Here is a 23,617-nt window from a genome sequence, read left to right on the forward strand (position 1 = left end):
ATAAAACCCTGCCCAAACCCAAACCGTCCCAGGACCTCCCACCGATAATTCCATTCCACCCGGTCAAGACCTTTTCCGGACTTCCGGTTGCGGTGATGCCTAGCTAGCCGCACGCTTCGGCGGCTCCAGCTCCGACGGACCTTCGGGCTCTTTTAAGAGCCCCAACGGGGAATTTTTCGACGACGCAACCCGGTGTGGGGTGTGTGAGAAGGGAGTCCCCCCCCAAACGAAGGAGGAAAAAACCGGCGGCGGCGGCTGAAGCGCGAGGAATCGTCGACCAAAGGGTCAGAAAGAGAGAAGTACAAGATGGCGGCGGAGAAAGCGCAGGCGACATGGGGGCCTGAGCACGATGAAATTGTGAGACGGTGCGTGGAGCTGCTGAAGAGGGAGGTGCTGACCCCGTTGCTACAGGCAATTGAGGGGCTCAAGGAGACATTAAAGACCCAGGAGACAGAGCTCCGCGTGGTGGAGCAGAAGGTGACAGATATTGAGGACGAGATCCTGGGCCTGGCGGTTAAGACACAGACGCATGAGGCACTTCATAAAAAGTGTACTGAAAGGATCGAAGCCCTAGAAAATGGAGCGCGAAGGAAGAACCTTCGGATACTGGGTCTCCCTGAGGGTGTGGAAGGAGTGGACTGTGGAGCGTACGCAAGTACGATGCTGAGCTCACTGATGGGTGCTGAGGCCCCTACGGGCCCCTTGGAGGTGGAGTGGGCAAATCGGATTCCGGCGAGAAGACCAAAAGTGGGAGAACCACCCAGGGCGATAATCGTGCGATTTTACCGCCTTAAGGATAGAGAAGAGGTCCTGAGATGGGCTAAAAAGGTGCGGAGTAGCAGATGGGAGAATGCAGTGGTACGGGTATACCAGGATTGGAGTGCGGAGGTGGCGAGAAGGAGGGCGAGCTTCAACCGAGCCAAAGAGGTGTTGCATAAAAGGAAGGTGAAGTTCGGGATGCTGCAGCCGGCAAGACTATGGGTCACTTATCAGGAGAGACACCATTATTTCGAGACGGCGGAGGAAGCATGGACCTTCATCAAAGAAGAGAAATTGGATCGGAACTGAGGGACTGATGCTGCAGGAAATGTTATTGTTAATGTTATGGTTGAAGTTAATTGAGAAGTAAATTGGGAAGGGGGGAGACATTGGGGAAATGTGGGCGCCGGTGAGTGGGGAAAGACGGGACATAGTTGGAGAATGGGGAAGGGGAGGGGGAGGGGAAAGGGAGCTGCGCCATAAGAGGCGGGTCAGGTAAAGGGATGTTCCCGCGCCAGAAAGAATAAGGCGGGAAGACAGGCGCAAGGCGGATGGGAGTTTCCCACACGGGGGGGTCGAGGAGTGAGCAGGAGTAGCCGGGGTCAGTTGAAGTCAGCTGACTTACGGAAGTAATATGGGGGGAGCAATCATGCTAGAAAGAGATCTGGGGGGGAGGGGGGCGGGGGGGGGGGGGGGGGACAACTGGGTTGCTGCTGCGGAAATCCAAAAGGAAATGGCTAAAGAGTGGGTGGGTGGGGATGGTGTGCGACGCTGGGGGAGCGAGCGGGAGCGCGGAGGCGGGATATGGGACTGGCCTAGAGAAGGTAATGGCTAGTCGACACGGGAGGGGGGCAGGTAGCCCCCTAGTGAGGCTGATCACGTGGAACGTGAGAGGCCTGAACGGACCGATAAAAAGGGCCCGAGTGCTCGCGCATTTGAAAGGACTAAGGGCAGACGTGGCTATGCTCCAAGAGACGCACCTAAAGGTGGCGGACCAGTTAGGCTAAGGAAAGGATGGGTGGGACAGATGTTCCACTCAGGACTGGACGCAAAGAATAGAGGGGTGGCCGTTTTGGTGGGGAAACGGGTAGCATTTGAAGCAAAGAACATCGTAGCAGATAGCGGAGGTAGATATGTAATGGTGAGTGGCAGGCTGGAGGGAATGGAGGTCGTGTTGGTTAATGTGTATGCCCCAAACTGGGACGATGCGGGATTTATGAGACGGATGCTGGGGCGTATACCGGACCTGGAGGTAGGAAACTTGATTTTAGGAGGGGACTTTAATACGGTGCTGGACCCGGGGCTAGATAGATCCAGCTCAAGGACCGGAAGAAGGCCGGCAGCGGCCAAGGTACTTAAGGGGTTTATGGACCAAATGGGGGGAGTGGATCCCTGGCGATTTCTTAGACCTAGGGCTAGGGAGTTTTCCTCCTTCTCCCATGTCCATAAAGTGTACTTCCGGATAGATTTTTTTGCTTTGGGAAGGTCGTTGATCTCTAGGGTGGAAGAAGCTGAGTACTCAGCCATAGCGGTTTCGGATCATGCCCCACATTGGGTGGACCTGGAATTAGAAGCGGAAAGGGAGCAGAGAACACTCTGGCGATTAGATGTGGGACTGATGGCGGATGAGGGAGTGTGTGCAAGAGTGCGGGGGTGTATTGAGAGATACCTGGAGGTCAATGACGACGGCGAGGTCCCTGTGGGAGTGGTATGGGAAGCACTAAAAGCGGTGGTCAGAGGAGAGCTGACCTCCATTGGGGCCCACAAAAGGAAAACAGAGGCCAAGGAAAGGGAAAGATTACTGGGGGAGATTTTAAGGGTGGATAGGGAATTTGCAGAGACCCCGGAGGAGGAATTGTACAGGGAGAGGAGACGACTCCAGACGGAATTTGACCTTCTGACCACCAGAAAGGCGGAGGTACTGTGGAGGAAGGCACAGGGGAGGAGGTATGAATATGGGGAAAAGGCTAGTCGCCTGTTGGCTCATCAATTGCGAAAGAGGGCAGCAGCGAGGGAGATAGGAGGAATTAGAGACGAAAGGGGAGACACGGTGCGAAGGGCAGGAAAGATAAATGAGGTGTTCAAGACCTTCTATGAGGAACTGTATAGGTCTCAACCCCCAGAGGGAGAGGAGGGGATGCGGCAGTTCCTGGACCAATTGTGGTTCCCGAAAGTGGAGGAGCGGGGGGTGGTAGGCCTGGGGGCACCGATTGGGGTGGACAAGGTTATTAAGGGACTGGGAAGCAGGGAAGGCCCCAGGACCAGACGGGTTCCCGGTGGAGTATTACAGAAAATATGTGGACTTGTTGGCCCCGTTGATGGTGAGGACGTTCAATGAGGCCAGGAAAGGGGAGACTCTACCCCCGACGATGTCGGAGGCGACGATATCGTTAATTTTGAAGAGGGATAAAGATCCGTTGCAGTGCGGGTCCTATAGACCCATTTCATTATTGAACATGGACGCCAAATTGTTGGCAAAGGTACTGGCATCGAGGGTAGAGGACTGTGTCCCGGGGGTGGTGCACGAAGACCAGACAGGGTTCGTAAAAGGGAGACAACTGAATGTTAACGTGCAACGACTATTAGGGGTGATAATGATGCCCCCAGTGGAGGGGCAGGCAGAGATAGTGGCGGCAATGGACGCAGAGAAGGCATTTGATAGGGTGGAGTGGGAGTATTTATGGGAAGTGTTAAGGAGGTTTGGGTTTGGGAACGGGTTTATTAGCTGGGTTAGACTTCTTTATGGGGCTCCAACGGCAAGCGTAGTTACAGGTCGACATAGATCGGAGTATTTCCGACTATATAGGGGAACAAGACAGGGATGCCCGCTGTCTCCATTGTTGTTCGCGTTGGCAATTGAACCTCTGGCCATGGCGTTGAGAGACTCCAGGAAATGGAGAGGGGTGATTAGAGGGGGAGAAGAACACCGAGTCTCGTTATACGCGGATGACCTATTGTTATACGTGTCGGACCCAGCGGGGGGGGATGATAGAGGTTATGCAAATTTTGAGGGGGTTCGGGGATTTCTCGGGGTATAGGCTAAACATGGGGAAGAGTGAATTATTTGTGATACATCCAGGGGACCAGAGTAGAGAAATAGAAGGCTTGCCTCTAAGGAAAGTGGAAAGAAACTTCCGATACCTGGGGATTCAGATCGCTAGGAGCTGGGGAACCTTGCACAGACTTAATCTGACACGGTTGGTAGAACAAATGGAGGAGGACTTCAAGAGGTGGGACATGCAGCCTCTACCGCTGGCGGGCAGGGTGCAAGCAATTAAGATGATGGTCCTCCCGAGGTTCTTATTTGTATTTCAATGTCTCCCTATACTAATCACCAAGACCTTTTTTAATAAAATAGACAGGAGCATCACGAGCTTCGTGTGGGCAGGGAAAGTTCCGAGAGTAAGGAGGGGGTTCCTTCAGCGTAGTAGGGACAGAGGAGGATTGGCACTACCGAACTTGGGCGATTACTATTGGGCCGCCAATGTGGCAATGATACGTAAATGGATGATGGAGGGTGAGGGAGCGGCGTGGAAAAGACTGGAGAGAAAGTCCTGTAAAGGGACGAGCTTAGAGGCGCTGGTGACGGCGCCACTACCGTTCTCACCTAAAAAGTTTACCACGAACCCGGTGGTGGCAGCAACATTGAATATCTGGGGACAGTGGAGGCGACAGAGAGGGGTGCGGGGAGCCCTGGTGGGGTCCCCAATCAGGAACAACCATAGGTTCGCCCCAGGAAGAATGGATGGAGGATTTCAGAGCTGGTACCAGTTGGGAATTAGGAGGGTGGGAGATTTATTTATAGATGGGACTTTTGCGAGCTTGGGAGCATTGGAGGAAAAGTATAAGTTGCCCCGGGGAAATTTCTTGAGATATATGCAGGTGAGGGCGTTTACTAGACAACAGGTGAGGGAATTTCCGTTGCTCCCGACACAGGGGATACAGGTCAGGGTGCTTTCAGGGGTGTGGGTCGGAGAGGGCAAGGTGTCAGAGATTTACCGAGAGATGAGGGAAGAGGGGGAGGAGTCGGTGGGCGAACTAAAAGGAAAGTGGGAAGAAGAGCTAGGGGAGGAGATAGAGGAGGGTATGTGGGCTGATGCCCTAAGCAGGGTAAATTCCCTTCCTCATGCGCCAGGCTTAGCCTGATTCAATTTAAGGTGCTACATAGAGCACACATAACGGGAGCAAGATTGAGCAGGTTCTTTGGAGTGGAGGACAAATGTGGGAGGTGTGGCGGGAGCCCGGCAAACCACGCACATATGTTTTGGGCGTGCCCGGCACTGGAAGGGTATTGGAAGGGAGTGACGGGAGTGATTTCGCGGGTGGTGAAGGCCCGGGTCAAACCAGGCTGGGGGTTAGCTCTATTTGGAGTTGCGGAAGAGCTGGGAGTGCAGGAGGCGAAAGAGGCCGACGTTGTGGCCTTTGCGTCCCTAGTAGCCCGGCGCAGGATCCTACTCATGTGGAAGGAGGCGAAACCCCCCGGACTGGAGGCCTGGGTAAATGATATGGCGGGGTTCATTAAACTGGAGCAGATAAAGTTTGCCCTGAGAGGATCGGCTCAAGGGTTCACCAGGCGGTGGCAGCCATTTCTCGACTACCTAGGGGAACGTTAGAGGGAAGACAGATGACCAGCAGCAGCAACCCAGGGGGAAGGGGGGGGGAGGGTGGGGGGGGGGGGGGTTTAGTTTAGTTTAGGTCAAAGATAAAGGGGTTTTGTTACTTGTGTATTGTTAAAAATTTCTGTATTGTTATTGTTGCGTTTGCTTTGTAAGAGGGGAAAAATTGTTGTTTGGGAAAAAAATTTCAATAAAACATATTTTTTTTTTAAAAAGACCTTTTCCGTGTCCATAGCCACCACTATCTCTGCCTCCCTCTCTTTGAAGGGCATCATGATCACATTTAGGAGCCTTCTAACATTGGCCGTTAGCTGCCTGCCATTAACAAACCCCGTCTGGTCTTCCCCTATCACCTCCGGAACACAGTCCTCTATCCTAGAGGCCAAAAGTTTGGCCAGCAATTTGGCATCGACATTCAGTAGGGAGATTGGTCTGTATGACCCACAGTGCTCTGGGTCCTTCTCCCCCTTCAGAATCAATGATATTGAAGCCTGCGACATTGTTGGGGGAAGGACACCTCGCTCCCTATTAGCACCCACCTCATAAACTCCGCGCCGTCCCAATTTGGTGCGGCATCCCCTTCAGCTTCCACCTCAACCCCCCCGCCGATCAATTAACCATCACCTTTCTTAGGCCAGCCTCCAGCTCGCGTCCCACGTCTCCTCGGGTGCCCACCGTCTTTGACCTCCAATTTGACTGCCAATGCTAGTCCCTCCCCTGTCAGCAGAACAATTACCCCCACCCCCACTACCAAAACAACAATCCCAACCCCCATATCAAACTAGTCACCTGCTCGCCCCCCCCCCCCTATTGCGCTTCCGTGAGCTCGCCCGCCCAGCTAACCTGGTAGCCCCTGCTCATGGTGCCAAGCATCCTACCCCCTCATGTTCCCCACCCCGCTCGAACAAACAAATGCAAAACATCACAATCCCCAACAAACAGAAAGAAGAAACTACCACCCACCATCCCCCCACAAGAACAAAGTTAACCCGCACACAAAACTGAGCAACTTCCCAAAATATTGGTACAAAAACACTACATACGCAGCTCAAAAAGAAAATAAATTTAGCAGCACAGGCACAGAATTACTCGCCCCCAAGTTCAGTGTCCTCAATCCCCTGCCAGCCTCCTGTCCTTGACAAAGTTCATCGCCTCATCCGGCGATCCGAAATAATGTTCTTGGTCCTTGTAAGTGACCCACAAACGAGCTGGGTACAGCATGCCGAACTTCATCCCCTTCTAGAAAAGGGCCGATTTAACCTTGTTAAAGCTCGCTCTTCTTTTGGCCAGTTCCGCACTCAAGTCTTGGTAAATGCGCAACGCGTTGTCTTCCCATTTGCAGCTCCTCGTCTGCCTGGCCCACCTCAAGATTTGTTCCTTATCCAGGAACCGGTACATTCGCACCACCATCGCCCTCGGCGGCTCATTCATCCGCAGCTTCCTCGCAAGCGCTCTTTGCGCCCTGTCCACTTCCAGGGGTCGAGCAAATGCACCTTCGCCAAGCAGCTTCTCAAACATGCGTGCAAGGTATGCCCCTGCGTCCGATCCCTCGATGCCCTCCGGGAGGCCAACAATCCTCAAATTCTGCCTGCGCGACCTATTCTCCAAATCCTCAACCTTCTCCTGTAGCCTTTTCTCATGGACCCTCATCAGCACCCTTAGCACACTGGGCTAAATCGCTGGCTTTTAAAGCAGACCAAGCAGGCCAGCAGCACGCCTCCCCGAACAGGCGCTGGAATGTGGCTACTAGGGGCTTTTCACAGTAACTTCATTGAAGCCTACATGTGACAATAAGCGATTTTCATTTCATCAGATCCATCTCCATTGTCATCGCGGTTAGCTGACCCCCGTGCTCAGCCACCTTCTCTTGCACCTTCTGGATCGCCAGTCCCTGGGCTTCCAACCATTGCTCCACCTGATCAAAACCCGTCTTAATCGGGTCCAGTTACTCCTGTCCTTGCTTGGCGAAACTCTCCTGGAGGAATTTCACCAGCTGTTCTGTTGACCACTGGGCCGGCAATCCCAGCTCCTGAACCTCCGCCATGTTTTCCTGTGCTGCAGGCTCCACTCTCTTCTTTGCCCAACAATCTCTTCTTTGCAGACCACTTCTGGTCCATGGCTCCATAAACTGGTGAGGGATTCTTCTTCTCTGCCTCACCAGTCTACAATTCGACCGGTCAAATCCCCCATAAATCGGGAGAAAGGGTCCCAATGGTCCACCACGAGTGAGAGCAATCAAATAAGCGACCTCTCACTCCATGGCCACCACCGGAAGTCAGCAACTTCCACTCTTAAGGCAAACTTAATTGGCTCCAGCCTTAGAAACTCCACCAGGTCGCTCACCCACACCCCTGGCTTTGGTGGCTCCGAATCCCTCCACTCCAGCAAAATCCGTCTCCGAGCTACCAATGAGGCAAAGGCTAAAACGTCGGCCAATCTTGCCCCTTGGCCTCCCGGGTCTTCCAACACACCAAATATCGGCACTTCTGGACTCGGTGCCATCTTCACCCTCAGCACCTCGGACATTACGTCCACAAACCCATGTCAGTATCGGACAAGCCCAAAACATGTGGACATGGTTCGTAGGCCTCCCCATCCACTGTCCACACCTGTCCTCCACCCCTCAAAGAACCTGCTCATCCTGGCCACCATCATGTGCGCCCTGTGAACTACCTTAAACTGGATAAGGCCTTGCGCACGACAAGAATGTCGTGCATTCCTCCTCCCACAACCCAGACTCCATTTCACCCCCGTTCCCCCTCCCATTTCCATTTGACTTCTCCTATCAGGGCTCCATCCCAGTTCATTAACTCCTTGTAAATCTCGGACACCTTTCCCTCCCCCACTCCTTCCTTCGACACCACCGTATCCTGTAATTCCGGGGTTGGCAGATCAGGAAAGGACGGCAGCTGCTTCCTCCCACAATTCCGTACCTGCAAGTATCCGAACCCATTCCCACTGGGCAGCTCATATTGCGCCTCCAATTCCTCTAATCTCAAAAAGTTGCCGCCCTACAAACAGGTCCCTCACAAACAGCTCGATTCCTGCCTGTCACCATCCCCGAAACCCAGCATCCAACTCCCCCGGTGCAAATCTATGATTACTGCAAATCGGTGTCCACCGAGGCATCTTCCAACCTCAGATGCTGCCGCCACTGTCCCCACACCCGCAGGGCCGCCCCCACCAAAGGGCCTGTGGCGTACATGGCCGGCGAGAATGGCAGAGGCACTATCAGCAATGCTTCCAAACTCGTACCCCTGCAAGAAGCCACCTCCATCTGCCCCCACGCCGACCCCTCCCCCTCTACCCACTTCATTAACCATAGCAATATTCGCTGCCAATGATAACTCATTATGTTTGGCAAGGCCAGCACCCCCTCCAAGAATACTTATAACTATCTTACAAAAGAGACCAACTATTAGCTGGAAGCTGCTCGTTTTAAGTTGAAGTCCAAAATTGTTTGCCTCCTGGAATAACCCAGCACAGGAGAAAGCCATAAAAAAAACCTTGATCAAAGTGCTAAGTTTTAAGGAGTGTAATAAAGAAGGAGAGAAAATTAGAGAGATGGGAATTTTATGAAGGGAATTTCTTGAGTTTGGAGCCCAGGAGGTTGAAAGTATTCAGGTCAAAGCTTTGCTTCTCATTTGAATGTGATGGCCACAGCTTTTGATTTGAGTCGACCTGTTCTGCCTGTTTCAGTGCATGCTCTGTGTCAGCTGTTTCAATCAAAGCAAACAGCAGCTTTTCTTCTGGAGGGCTCTTAGACTTCTTTCAAGAAACTGTCCAGTTGAGAGGTTATATATAATAATGATTAAGACTTGCATGTGAACATGTGAATTAGGAGCAGGACTAGGCCACTCAGCCCCTTGAGCCTGCTTTGCTATTCAGTGAGATCATGGTTGATGTGATTGTAACCTCAACTCCACATTCCTGCTTACTCCCAATAACCTTTCACTCCCTTGTTAATCAAGAATCTACCTAGCTCTCCCTTAACAATATTCCAAATCTCTGCTGCCACTGCCTTTTGAGGAAGAGAATTCCAAAGACTCACAGCCCTTTGAAGGAGAAAATTTCATCTCCGTCTTAAATGAGAGATCCCTTTAAAAAATAATAGTCACCCCGAGTTCTAGATTCTCTGACAAGTGGAAGTGTCCGTTCCACATCCACCCTATCAATACCGCTCAAGATTTTAAAGGTTTCAGTCAAGTCGCCTCTTACACTCTAAACTCTAGTGGTACAAGCCTAACCTCGCCTACCTTTCTTCATATGGCAACATGCCCATTACTGGTATTAGTCAAGTAAACCTCCTCGGAACTGCTTCTAATGCATTTTTATCTTCCCTTAAATAAGGAGACCAGTGCTGTCCACAATATTCCAGATGTTTTTTTAAATTCATTTACGGGATGTGATATCACTGGTTAGGCCAGCATTTATTGCCCATCCCCAGTTGCCCTTCAGTAGGTGGTAGTGAGTTGCCTTCTTGAACCACTGCAGTCCCTGAGGTGTAGGTGCACCCACTGTGCTGTTGGGGAGACAGTTCCAGGATTTGGCCCAGTGACAGTGAAGGAGCGGCAATCTATTTCCAAGTCAAGGTGGTGAGTGACTTGGAGGGGAACCTTCAGGTGGCGGGGTTTCCTGGTATCTGCTGCTCTTGTCCTTCTAGATGGTAGTATTTGTGGGGTTGGAAGGTGTTGTCTAAGGAACATTGGTGAGTTGCTGCAGTGCATCCTGAAGATGGTACACATGGCTGCAACTGTTCATTGGTGGTGAAGGGTCTGAATGTTTGTGAAAGGGGGAGCAATCAAGTGGGCTGCTTTGTCCTGAATGGCATTGAGCTTCTTGAGTGTTGTTGGAGTTGCACTCATCCAAGCAAGTGGAGAGTATTCCATTACACTCCTGACTTGTGCCTTGTAGATGGTGGACAAGCTTTGGGGGGTCAGGAGCTGAGTTACTCGCCGTAGGATTCCTAGTCTTTGACCTGCGCTGGTAGCCACAGTATTAATGTGGCTAACTAGTTCAGTTTCTGATCAATGGTAACCCCCAGGATGTTGATTGTGGGGGATCAGCGATGTTAATGCCATTGAATGTCATGGGGCGGTGGTTAGATCCTCTCTTGTAGGAGATGGTCATTGCCTGACACTTATGTGGCATGAATGTAACTTGCCACTTGTCAGTCCAAGCCTGGATATTGTCCAGGTCTTGCTTCTTTTGGACATGGACTGCTTCATTATCTGAGGAGTCACCAACGGTGCTGAGCATTGCGCAGTCGTCTGCAAACATCCCCACTTCTGACCTTAAGATGGAAGGGAGGTGATTGATGAAGCAGCTGAAGATGGTTAGGCCTAAGACACTACCCTGAGGAACTCCAGCAGTGATGTCCTGGAGTTGAGATGATTGACCTCCAACCACCACAACCATCTTCCTTTGTGCCAGGTATGACTCCAACCACAAAGAACAAAGAAAAGTACAGCACAGGAACAGGCCCTTCGGCCCTCCAAGCCTGTGCCGACCATGCTGCCCGTCTAAACTAAACTCTTCTACACTTCCGGGGTCCATATCCCCCTTTCCCATCCTATTCATGTATTTGTCAAAATGCCCCTTAAACATCACTATCGTCCCTGCTTCCACCACCTCCGGCAGCGAGTTCCAGGCACCCACTACCCTCTGTGTAAAAAAACTTGCCTCGTACATCTCCTCTAAACATTGCCCCTCGCACCTTAAACCTATGCCCCCTAGTAATTGACCCCTCTACCCTGGGAAAAAGTCTCTGACTATCCACCCAATCTATGCCCCTTATAATATTGTAGACCTCTATCAGGTCGCCCCTCAACCTCCGTTGTTCCAGTGAGAACAAACCGAGTTTATTCAATCTCTCCTCATAGCTAATGCCCTCCATACCAGGCAACATTCTGGTAAATCTCTTCAGCAGCCTCTCTAAAGCTTCCACATCCTTCTGGTTGTGCGGCGACCAGAATTGAACACTATACTCCAAGTGTGGCCTAACTAAGGTTCTATACAGCTGCAACATGACTTGTCAATTTTTATACTCAATGCCCCGGCCAATGAAGGCAAGCATGCCATATGCCTACTTGACTACTTTCTCCACCTGTGTTGCCCCTTTCAGTGACCTGTGGACCTGTACACCTCTAGATATCTCTGATTGTCAATACTCTTGAGGGTTCTACCATTCACTGTATATTCTCTGCCTGCATTAGACCTTCCAAAATGCATTACCTCTCATTTGTCCGGATTAAACTCCATCTGCCATCTCTCCGCCCAAGTCTCTAAACGATCTAAATCCTGCTGTGTCCTCTGACAGTCCTCATCACTATCTGCAATTCCACCTACCTTTGTGTCGTCTGCAAACTTACTAATCAGACCAGTTACATTTTCCTCCAAATCATTTATATATACTACAAACAGCAACGGTCCCAGCACTGATCCCTGCGGAACACCACTAGTCATAGCTCTCCAATCAGAAAAGCACCCTTCCATTGCTACTCTCTGTCTTCTATGACCTAGCCAGTTCTGTATCCATCTTGCCAGCTCACCTCTGATCTCGTGTGACTTCACCTTTTGTACCAGTCTGCCAGGAGGGACCTTGTCAAAGGCCTTACTGAAGTCCATATAGACAACATCCACTGCGCTACCTGCATCAATCATCTTTGTGACCTCCTTGAAAAACTTTATCAAGTTAGTGAGACACGACCTCCCCTTCACAAAACCGCGCTGCCTCTCACTAATACGTCCATTTGCTTCCAAATGGGAGTAGATCCTGTCTCGAAGAATTCTCTCCAGTAATTTCCCTACCAGTGACGTAAGGCTCACCGACTTGTAGTGCCCTGGATTATCCTTGCTACCCTTCTTAAACAAAGGAACAACATTGGCTATTCTCCAGTCCTCCGGGACATCACCTGAAGACAGTGAGGATCCAAAGATTTCTATCAAGGCCTCAACAATTTCTCTTCTTGCCTCCTTCAGTATTCTGGGGTAGATCCCATCAGGCCCTGGGGACTTATCTACCGTAATATTTTTCAAGATGCCCAACACCTCGTCTTTTTGGATCTCAATGTGACCCAGGCTATCTAAACACCCTTCTCCAGACTCAACATCTACCAATTCCTTCTCTTTGGTGAATACTGATGCAAAGACAACAAGCGGAGAGTTTCCCCTCTGATTCCCATTGACTCCAGTTTAGCTAGGGTTCCTTGATGCCATACTCGGTCAAATGCCGCCTTGATGGCAAGGCCAGTCACTTTCACCTCGCCTCTAACATTTGGCTCCTTTGTCCATGTTTGAACTAAGGCTGTAACGAGGCCAGGAGCTGAGTGTGGTCTCACTAAGGCCGATAGAACTGAAACATAACCTCCCTACTTTTGTGATCAATTCCCCTTGCAACAAACGGTAACATCTTTTCGCTTTCCTCGTTACTTGCTGTACCTGTAAAACCACAGCCAAGCAAGAATTTCTCGGTTCTTGGGATCACATCCTCATCATGGAATTTGCCATAAATGTTTGTTTTCAACTGAAAATGGAACAATGGATGTGCTGACCCCAAAGACCTCAATGCCTTAAAAATACAGAGTCGGAGTGTAGGCTTGCCTGATTAGTGTGTCATTATCAACATTGCGAAGATCAAACCAAATTAGAGATTGAGCTGAATGTTGCCCACTCACTCAGCTTCCTACAAAAGTAGAATGGACTTTATCATGGCAACCACTTGGTTTTTCGATTATCATTCAGAGCTGTGCAACCAGTAAGCAAAAGTCAAAAACTACTCTCAAAATAGGTTCATTCACAAAATACATGTAACATTATAGCTATTCGAGGGTAGCACGATGGCGCAGTGGTTAGCACTGCTGCCTCATGGCGCCGAGGTCCCAGGTTCAAGCCCGCCTCTGGGTCACCACCCGTGTGGGGTTTGCCCATTCTCCCTGTGTCTGTGTGGGTTTCACCCCCACAACCCAAAGATGTGCAGGGTAAGTGGATTGGCCACATTAAATTGCCCCTTAATTGAAAAAAATTAATTGGGCGCTCTCAATTTTAAAAAAAAAACATTGTAGTTATTCTCTTCTACACTTTTCTGTCCCCATCCCACAGGCACCCTAACCTTTTCAAATTAGTGTCGGCTGCTCTTGATTACATCTAGAGCATGCACTCAATTATTAAAGCATTTTCAACATTGCAGAGATGTGCATAGTTTACCAGCCGTTGTCAGGATCATTATTTTCTGAATCGTAGATGCGTCAGAGTTGGTGCATTGGGTTTGGAATGTTGCATAGTTTTTACAGCACAGGGACAGGCCATTTGACCCAACTTGTTTATTCTCCACCCAGTCCTCTTCCCACTCTACTTTAACTAACCATATCTTCTTTTAGTGCTGCACTTGGGTTTAAAATGGGCATGAATTGAAAGTTTCTATGCTACTTTAAAATGCTACAGGTAAGTTTGTCAATTCATTGACCCATTTTCTTAATATCTTCTTTTGTTAGGAACCTAAAGAAGCTGTCATGGATTGGTTTGACGATTCTGCTAGTTGCCCATACCAGCAAAACGATTTACCGAAATTGGGATTGGGAGTCAGAGTACACACTGTTCATGTCTGGCCTGAAGGTATGATCAGATTTTATTTGGAACAGAATGAGGAGTTATGCTTATGAAGTAAGCCATTGTGAAGAAGATTGTGTACATTTTCCAGTTAATTTGTGTGTTTTTTTTCAAAGCTGTTGGGAGAGTACTTCACTTGACTGTCAAAGGTGTCTCCTTTCAAAGAGCATCTTTACTTTTATCTCCTCAAGCTGCCAAATCTGATATTTTATTACTCAGTTGCCAACGTGGAGAAGGTGTTGAGGTGGTGTGGGAACCTGGGGTCTACCTGGGTGGGGTTGGAGTCTGCGACCTTTAGAGGGTTTGGGGGCACTGGTGACGGCATCTCTGTCTTTTGCTCTGGCAGAAAACTTGTCAAACCCGGTTGTTGTCTCCACTTTAAAAATATGGAGGCAACTCCATCAGCATTTCAAGCTGGTGTCAGTGTCAAGGCTGCCCCCCAATTGTGTGAACCACTCATTTGAACCGGCAAACTTGGATGCTACATTTGGGGGGGGGCTGGAGAGCGTGAATGATTTATTCCAGGAGGGGCTTTTTGCCAGCCTGGAAGAACTGAAAGGGACGTTGGAGCTCTCGGGCTCTGATTCATTTAGGTACCTCCAGATGCAAAATCTTATTCGACGGATGTTTCCGACATTCCAGGTGCCATCATCCATGCTGGAGCGGATCCTTTCCATTCGGGGTCGGAGGGTAGTTAGTCCGGCATATATGGATGGATTATGGGGGAGGATCTGGTCTTAGTGGAAGGGGTAAAGACCAAATGGGAAAAGGAGCTGGGCCCTATGTTGGGGGAGGAGGTGTGGAGTGAGGCCCTTCGCAGGATGAACGCTTCATCATCGTGGTGAGGCTGAGCCTCATCCAGTTTAAGGTAGTGTTTAAGGTGCACCTTACTAAAGCCAGAATGAGTCTTATTTTTGTGGGAGCTGAGGATAGGTGTGAGCGCAGTTTGAGGGGGCCCACTAATCACACACACATGTTCTGGTCCTGTCCCAAGCTTGCGGGTTTTGGGGTTTCTTTTTTTCGGCACCATGTCGGTGATCCTGAACCTTGAGTGGAGCCCTGTCCTTTAGTGACTATATTTGGGGTTTCAGACGAGCTGGACCTGTGGATGAGAGCGAGGACAGATGTCCTTGTCTTCGCCTTTGGTTGCTCGGAGGCGTGTCTTGATGAGTTGGAGGCTGGCGACGCCACCTAGAGCCGCGACGTGGCTAGGTAACTTAATGGAGTTTTGGCACCTTGAGAAGGTAAAATGTTCCACGAGGGGTTCAATTGATGTGTTCTACCGGCGATGGCAACCATTTATATTGTATTTCAAGGAATTAGTTACTGTTAGCTGGTAGAGGGGGACGGATAGAGCAAATGGGGGGGGGGTCGGGGGGCTTGTTTCGAGAGGTGGGGGTTGCATAGATTATTGTTTTTTAATTTAATTCGTATTTTTGCATAAAATGATTTATTTTAATGAATTTTTTTCGCACTGAGGTTAAACATGACAGATTGGAATTAAATATCACCAAAGATGCAGCCAATTTCTACTAAAAAGTTACATTGGAAAATGACTTTAATTTTGATTTTGTATGCCATCAAATGGTGGCAAGACAAGTTGTGAAGTCTTTAAAAAGAATGAATCGGATCCTCCCCTTAGAATTTAGAAGCAGAGATATTATGCTAAATCTTTATGTAGTTTTGAATATATTCAAGAGGTGGCTGGATATAGCATTTAGGGAGAATGGGATCAAAGGCTATGGGGAGAAAGCAGGATTAGGCTATTGAAATGAATGATCAGCCATGATTGTGATGGCGGAACAGGCCTGATGGACCAAAAGGCCTCTTCCTATCTTCTATGTATCTATGTACGGTGCTGGTTATATTGGTATTATATCTATTTTGCCGCTGCATTTTAGGAAGAATGTCAAGGCCTTGGCGAGAGTACAGAGGAGGTTTACTAGAATGGTGGCAGGGATGACGGATTTATGTGGATGACTGGAGAAGCTGGCGTTGCTTTCATTAGAGCAGAGAAGGTTAAGTGGGATTTGGCAGAGGTGTTCAAAATCGTGTATTGTTCAAATAGAGTAAATAAAGAGAAACTGTTTCCAGGGGCAGAAGGGCCAGTCACCAGAGAACACAGATTTAAAGTGATTGGCAGAAGAACCTGAGGTGACGTGAGGATTTGTTTTCAACACAGAGTTATTGTGATCTCGACTGTACTGCGTGACAAGATGTTGAAAGGTTCACTTGTCAACATTCAAAGGAGAATAGGTTAAGTACTTGGAAAGGTAAACATCCTTGAGGTTAAGGGGAAGGAGGAAGGGAGTGTGACTAATTAGAAAGCTACATCAAAGAGCAAGCACATGCACAGTGGGATGAATAGCATCTTTCTGCACGGTAGCATTCTATGATTCTGTGAATTTTGATTCAGAAAGTGATTGTAATCTTCAGAGGTTCAGAGTCCAGTTGATAAATGTTAACTGTTGGCCTCATTTACGTGTTTCAGCTCTTCAATATTGAACCACACATTTATGGGGAGATTTGGGGAAAGGAGTCAATAATTTTGGAGTTATTACGAAACGGAAGGAGGCCATTCGGCCCATTGAGTTGATGCCGGCTCTCTGTAGAGCAATCCAGTTATCCTCGTTCTTCTGCTCTATCCCCAGTCCTGCAAACTGATTTCCCTCAATTTCCCACTCACTTTCCTTTTGAAGTTATTCATCTTCTCCACTTCCACCACCCTCGTAGAGGCAGAGAGTTCAAGTCAATACCACTCACTGAATAAAACAGTTCTTCATTGCCTGCCTGCATCTTTTGCCCAAAACCTTAAATTCATGTCACCACCAGTCCTTGCACCATCAACTAATGGGAACAGTCTTCCTTTGCCTACCTTCACTAAACCTATCATAATCTTGTATACCTGTATCAAATATCCCCCAAAACCTCTTTGCTCCAAGGAGTTGCTTCTCCATCCAAATCTTTTCACCAAAATCCCCTCAATCCTGGAACTATTCTAGTGAATCTCTTCACCCTCACAAGGACCCTCAGATCCTCCCTAAAGTGTGGTTACTGGAACTAGATGTAACATTTTAATTCTGGCTCAACCATTTTATAAAGGTTCAGGTATTAAAGGAGATATTGGTAATATATATGGTTTGGTGTTTGGCTTTTTAAAAGTAGATGTACAGGGATATGGCTTCCTTCGGTAGTTCTGCTCCCAATGCTGTGATTATGCAATTTTTCAAATTAAAGGTCAATAAAAACAATGCAAAACTTTGGAACAACGTGGGACATGCTTTGGAAAATGAGCATAACTATGGGAAAGCTTTGAAGTACTTCATTCAAGCCACAAGGGTTCAACCAGGTAACACAATCTCGATTAGTTGAATTATATTTGTGCAGTTTGACATGGGTGTATCCCTTCTGGTGATTGTTGACTTGAGATAGGAAATGAGAGTTTGGATCTTGTACAACTTAAGTTGACGTTGGCTAGGCTGATTGAACACATGGCCCATTAAGTGTACACTTGCACGCTGCAAACATGTGTGATTATTATTGGGATTTTTTTTTTGTGTTTTGCTTCAGCACACGCAATGCAACTCTAACCCGATTCTTGCACAGAGGCCATACATAGAGGTTTGTAGGGCAAAATAGAACCAGATTTGTGTATTGCCAAAAATCTGATTTCAGATACACCATTAGGTAGTCAAATAAATATTCATAAATGCATGAAGTAATATCAGATGAAAAGTTAAGGTAAAATGTTAGCAAATAAACCTAATAGGCAATGGTGTGATATTTGTTTCTTTTTCCATCTGTATTAATAAAACATCTGAAACAGGTCCCAAGTTCACTACAAATAACCATATGTTCCAAGGGCGTTCCTTCATTGCACATGCTATATTTAAGGCTGGTTGTTTTTCTGTTTCCTGATCTATTATTTTGGGAGCTGGAATGTGTCCGGCTGTCGCTCATTGTTGCTCATATTTCAGGGCTGGTGCCACTAGAATGGCAATATTCAGAATTGCTGGAAGGTCCAGGATGCATTAGTGTCACTTGAACTGAGAAGCTTCTCTGTGAGATATATGAGTAATACTTTTGATGAATTTCAGGTTGAATAAGTGGAAAGACAGTAGAACATTGGATTAGTTTTGCTAACACGATACTGTGCTTTATTGTTTCCTGTTAATATTGCAAAGACGATATTGGGGCCCATATGAATGTTGGAAGAACCTATAAAAATCTGAACAAAACCAAAGAAGCAGAAGATGCCTACATGCTCGCAAAATCACTTATGCCGCAGGTATGTTGAGCTTTTACAAATTGAAGTAGATCTTCTGTCAAATTGGTTTGCGTTAGGTGAGTCACATAATGGAGACTAATTTTCTTTAGATAGCTCCAGGAATAAAAGGCCTCGTCACTCCAAGCTGATATTGCAGGATTTTGTAGTTTCTTTTTTTTAAAAATATGTTTTATTGGAATTTTTTCGATCAAAATTTTTTCCCTTTACAGATCAAACATAACAGTAAAGAAAGTTTAACAATAAACAAATGGCTAATCAACATGGTAATCTAATTGTTTAACATAAACTAAAACTTCCACCCCCCCCCGGGTTGCTGCTGCTGGTCATCTGTCTTCCCTCTAACGTTCCCCTAGGTAGTCGAGAAATGGCTGCCACCGCCTGGTGAACCCTTGAGCCGATCCTCTCAGGGCAAACTTTATCCACTCCAGTTTTATGAACCCTGCCATATCGTTTACCCAGGCATCCAGTCCGGGGGGTTTCGCCTCCTTCTACATGAGTAGAATCCTACGCCGGGCTACTAGGGACGCAAAGGCCACAACGCCGGCCTCTTTCGCCTCCTGCACTCCCGGCTCATCCGCAACTCCAAATAGAGCTAGCCCCCAGCCTGGTTTGACCCGGGCCTTCACCACCTTAGAAATCACTCCCGTCACTCCCTTCCAATACCCCTCCAGTGCCGGGCACGACCAAAACATATGTGCGTGGTTTGCCGGGCTTCCGCCGCACCTCCCACACTTGTCCTCCACTCCAAAGAACCTGCTCAGTCTTGCTCCCGTTATGTGTGTTCTATGTAGCACCTTGAATTGAATCAGGCTAAGCCTGGCGCACGAGGAAGAGGAATTTACCCTGCTTAGGGCATCAGCCCACATACCCTCCTCTATCTCCTCCCCTAGCTCTTCTTCCCACTTTCCTTTTAGTTCGCCCACCAACTCCTCCCCCTCCTCCCCCTCTTCCCTCATCTCTCGGTATATCTCTGACACCTTGCCCTCTCCGACCCACACCCCCGAAAGCACTCTGCCCTGAATCCCCTGTACCGGGAGCAGCGGAAATTCCCTCGCCTGTTGTCTTGTGAACGCCCTCACCTGCATATATCTAAGGAAGTTTCCCCGGGGCAACTTATACTTTTCCTCCAATGCTCCCAAGCTCGCAAACGTCCCATCTATAAATAAATCTCCCACCCTCCTAATTCCCAACTGGTGCCAGCTCTGAAATCCTCCATCCATTCTTCCTGGGGCAAACCTATGGTTGTTCCTGATTGGGGACTCCACCAGGGCTCCCCGCACACCTCTCTGTCGCCTCCATTGTCCCCAGATATTCAATGTTGCCACCACCACCGGGTTCGTGGTAAACTTTTTTGGTGAGAGCGGTAGCGGCGCCGTCACCAGCGCCTCTAAGCTCGTCCCTTTACAGGACTTTCTCTCCAGTCTTTTCCACGCCGCTCCCTCTCCCTCCATCATCCATTTACGAATCATCGCCACATTGGCGGCCCAATAGTAGTCGCCCAAATTCGGTAGCGCCAATCCTCCTCTGTCCCTGCTATGTTGTAGGAACCCCCTCCTTACCCTCGGGACTTTCCCTGCCCACACGAAGCTCGTGATGCTCCTGTCTATTTTTTAAAAAAAGGTCTTAGTGATTAGTATAGGGAGACATTGAAATACAAATAAGAACCTCGGGAGGACCATCATCTTAATTGCCTGCACTCTGCCCACCAACGACAGAGGCTGCATGTCCCACCTCTTGAAGTCCTCCTCCATTTGTGCTACCAATCGTGTCAGATTAAGTCTGTGCAAGGTTCCCCAACTCCTAGAGATCTGAATCCCCAGGTATCGGAAGTTTCTTTCCACTTTCCTTAGAGGCAGGCCTTCTATCTCTCTACTCTGGTCCCCTGGGTGTATCACGAGTAGTTCACTCTTCCCCATGTTAAGCCTATATCCCGAGAAATCTCCGAACTCCCTCAACATCCGCATAACCTCTATCATCCCCCCCGCTGGGTCCGACACATACAACAGTAGGTCATCCGCGTATAGCGAGACTCGGTGTTCTTCTCCCCCTCTAATCACCCCTCTCCATTTCCTGGAGTCTCTCAACGCCATGGCCAGAGGTTCAATTGCCAACGCGAACAACAGTGAAGATAGCGGGCATCCCTGTCTCGTTCCCCTATATAATCGGAAATACTCCGATCTTTGCCGACCCGTGACTACACTTGCCGTTGGGGCCCCATAAAGAAGTTTGACCCAGCTAATAAACCCGTTCCCAAACCCAAAGCTCCTTAACACCTCCCATAAATACTCCCACTCCACCCTATCAAATGCCTTCTCTGCATCCATTGCCGCCACTATCTCTGCCTCCCCCTCCACTGGGGGCATCATTATCACCCCTAATAGTCGTCGCACGTTGACATTCAGTTGTCTCCCCTTTACGAACCCTGTCTGGTCTTCGTGCACCACCCCCGGGACACAGTCCTCTATCCTCGATGCCAGTACCTTTGCCAGCAATTTGGCGTCCACATTCAATAATGAAATAGGTCTATAGGACCCGCACTGCAACGGATCTTTATCCCTCTTCAGGATTAGCGATATCGTCACCTCCGACATTGTCGGGGGTAAAGTCCCTCCTTCCCTGGCCTCATTGAACGTCCTCACCAACAACGGGGCCAACAAGTCCACGTATTTTCTATAAAATTCCACCGGGAACCCGTCTGGTCCCGGAGCCTTCCCTGCTTGCATGTTCCCCAGCCCCTTAATAACCTCGTCCACCCCAATCGGTGCCCCCAGGCCTTCCACCTCCTGCTCCTCCACCCTCAGGAACCTCAATTGATCCAGGAACTGCCGCATTCCCTCCTCTCCCTCTGGGGGTTGAGACCTATACAGTCCCTCATAAAATGTCTTGAACACCTCGTTTATCTTCCCTGCTCTCTGCACCGTGGCTCCCTTTTCGTCTCTAATTCCCCCTATCTCCCTCGCCGCTGTCCTCTTTCGCAACTGATGAGCCAGCAGGCGACTAGCCTTTTCCCCATATTCATACCTCCTCCCCTGTGCCTTCCTCCACAGCACCTCCGTCTTTCTGGTGGTCAGGAGGTCAAACCCCGTCTGGAGTCGTCTCCTCTCCCTGTACAGTCCCTCCTCCGGGGTCTCTGCAAATTCCCTATCCACCCTTAAAATCTCCCCCAGTAATCTTTCCCTTTCCTTGGCCTCTGTTTTCCCTTTGTGGCCCCCAATGGAGATCAGCTCTCCTCTGACCACCGCTTTTAGTGCTTCCCATACCACTCCCACACGGACCTCCTCGTCGTCATTGACCTCCAGGTATCTCTCAATACACCCCCGCACTCTTCCACATACTCCCTCGTCCGCCATCAATCCCACATCTAATCGCCAGAATCTGCTCCCTTTCCTCTCCTAGTTCCAGGTCCACCCAGTGTGGGGCATGGTCCGAAACCGCTATGGCTGAGTATTCAGCTTCTTCCACCCTAGAGATCAACGACCTTCCCAGAACAAAAAAATCTATCCGGGAGTACACTTTATGGACATGGGAGAAGAAGGAGAACTCCCTGGCCCTCGGTCTAAGAAATCGCCATGGATCCACTCCCCCCATTTGGTCCATAAACCCCTTGAGCACCTTGGCCGCTGCCGGCCTTCTTCCGGTCTTTGATCTGGATCTATCTAGCCCTGGGTCCAGCACGGTATTGAAGTCCCCTCCCAATATCAAGTTTCCTACCTCCAGGTCCGGTATACGACCCAGCATCCGTCTCATAAATCCCGCATCGTCCCAATTCGGGGCATATACATTAACCAACACGACCTCCATTCCCTCCAGCCTGCCACTCACCATTACATATCTACCTCCGCTATCTGCTACGATGCTCTTTGCTTCAAATGCTACCCGTTTCCCCACCAATATGGCCACCCCTCTATTCTTTGCATCTAGTCCTGAGTGGAACACCTGTCCCACCCATCCTTTCCTTAACCTAACTTGGTCCGCCACCTTCAGGTGCGTCTCTTGGAGCATAGCCACGTCTGCCCTTAGTCCTTTCAAGTGCGCGAGCACTCGGGCCCTTTTAATCGGTCCGTTCAGGCCTCTCACGTTCCACGTGATCAGCCTCACTAGGGGGCTACCTGCCCCCCTCCCGTGTCGACTAGCCATCACCTTCTCTAGGCCAGTCCCATATCCCGCCTCCGCGCTCCCACTCGCTCCCCAGGCGTCGCATTCCATCCCCGTCCACCCACTCTTTAGCCATTTCCTTTTTGATTTCCGCAGCAGCAACCCAGTTGTGTCCCCCCCCCCCCCCCAGATCCCTTTCTAGCGTGATTGCTCGCCCCATATTACTTCCGCAAGTCAGCTGACTTCAACTGACCCCGGCTACTCCTGCCCACTCCTTGACCCCCCCCGTGTGGGGAACTCCCATCCGCCTTGCGCCTGTCTTCCCGCCATAATCTTTCTGGCGCGGGAACATCCCTTTATCTGACCCGCCTCTTGTGGCGCAGCTCCCTTTCGTCTCCCCCTCCCATTCCTCATTCTCCGCCTATGTCCCTTCTTTTCCCCCTCACCGGCGCCCACATTTCATGGTGTCCCCCCATCCCAATTTACTTCTCTATTTACATCAACAATAACAATAACATTCCCTACAGTATCAGTCCCTCAGTTCCGATCCAATTTCTCCTCTTTAATAAAGGTCCATGCTTCTTCCGCCGTATCGAAATAATAGTGTCTCTCCTGGTACGTGACCCATAGTCGTGCCGGCTGCAGCATCCCGAACTTCACCTTCTTTTTGTGTAACACCTCCTTGTCTCGGTTAAAACTCGCCCTCCTTCTCGCCACCTCCGCACTCCAATCCTGGTACATCCGTACCACTGCATTCTCCCATCTGCTACTCCGCACCTTTTTAGCCCATCTCAGGACCTCTTCTCTATCTTTAAGGCGGTGAAATCGCACGATTGTCGCCCTGGGTGGTTCTCCCGCTTTTGGCCTTCTCGCCGGGATCCGATGTGCCCACTCCACCTCCAAGGGGCCCGCAGGGGCCTCAGCTCCCATCAATGAGCTTAGCATCGTACTTACATAAGCTCCACAGTCCGCTCCTTCCACTCCCTCAGGGAGACCCAGTATCCGAAGGTTCTTCCTTCGCACCCTGTTTTCTAGGGCCTCAATCCTTTCAATACACTTTTTATGGATGCCTCGTGCATCTGTGTTTTGACCGCCAGGCCCAGGATCTCGTCCTCATTATCCGTCACCTTCTGCTCCACCACGCGGAGCTCTGTCCTGGGTCCTTTGTGCCTCCTTGAGCCCCTCAATTGCCTGTAGCATCGGGGTTAGCACCTCCTTCTTTAGTAGCTCCACACACCGTCTCAGAAATTCG

At 49.5% G+C, this 23,617-nt stretch overlaps 1 protein-coding gene across 2 annotated transcripts in view; it reads left to right on the plus strand.

Moving 5' to 3' along the window:
* The window catches only part of tmtc3 (transmembrane O-mannosyltransferase targeting cadherins 3), a 104,511-nt gene that overhangs the window by 71,681 nt on the left and 9,213 nt on the right, over positions 1-23,617 (plus strand). For both annotated transcript variants that reach the window (XM_072484931.1, XM_072484932.1), the window contains exons 9-11: positions 13,868-13,988; positions 17,220-17,331; positions 18,167-18,270. In XM_072484931.1, the coding sequence (XP_072341032.1) occupies positions 13,868-13,988; positions 17,220-17,331; positions 18,167-18,270 (337 nt within the window). The remainder of the gene's footprint in view (positions 1-13,867; positions 13,989-17,219; positions 17,332-18,166; positions 18,271-23,617) is intronic.

Source organism: Scyliorhinus torazame, chromosome 19, assembly GCF_047496885.1.
Source record: "Scyliorhinus torazame isolate Kashiwa2021f chromosome 19, sScyTor2.1, whole genome shotgun sequence".
Lineage (NCBI taxonomy): Eukaryota > Metazoa > Chordata > Chondrichthyes > Carcharhiniformes > Scyliorhinidae > Scyliorhinus > Scyliorhinus torazame.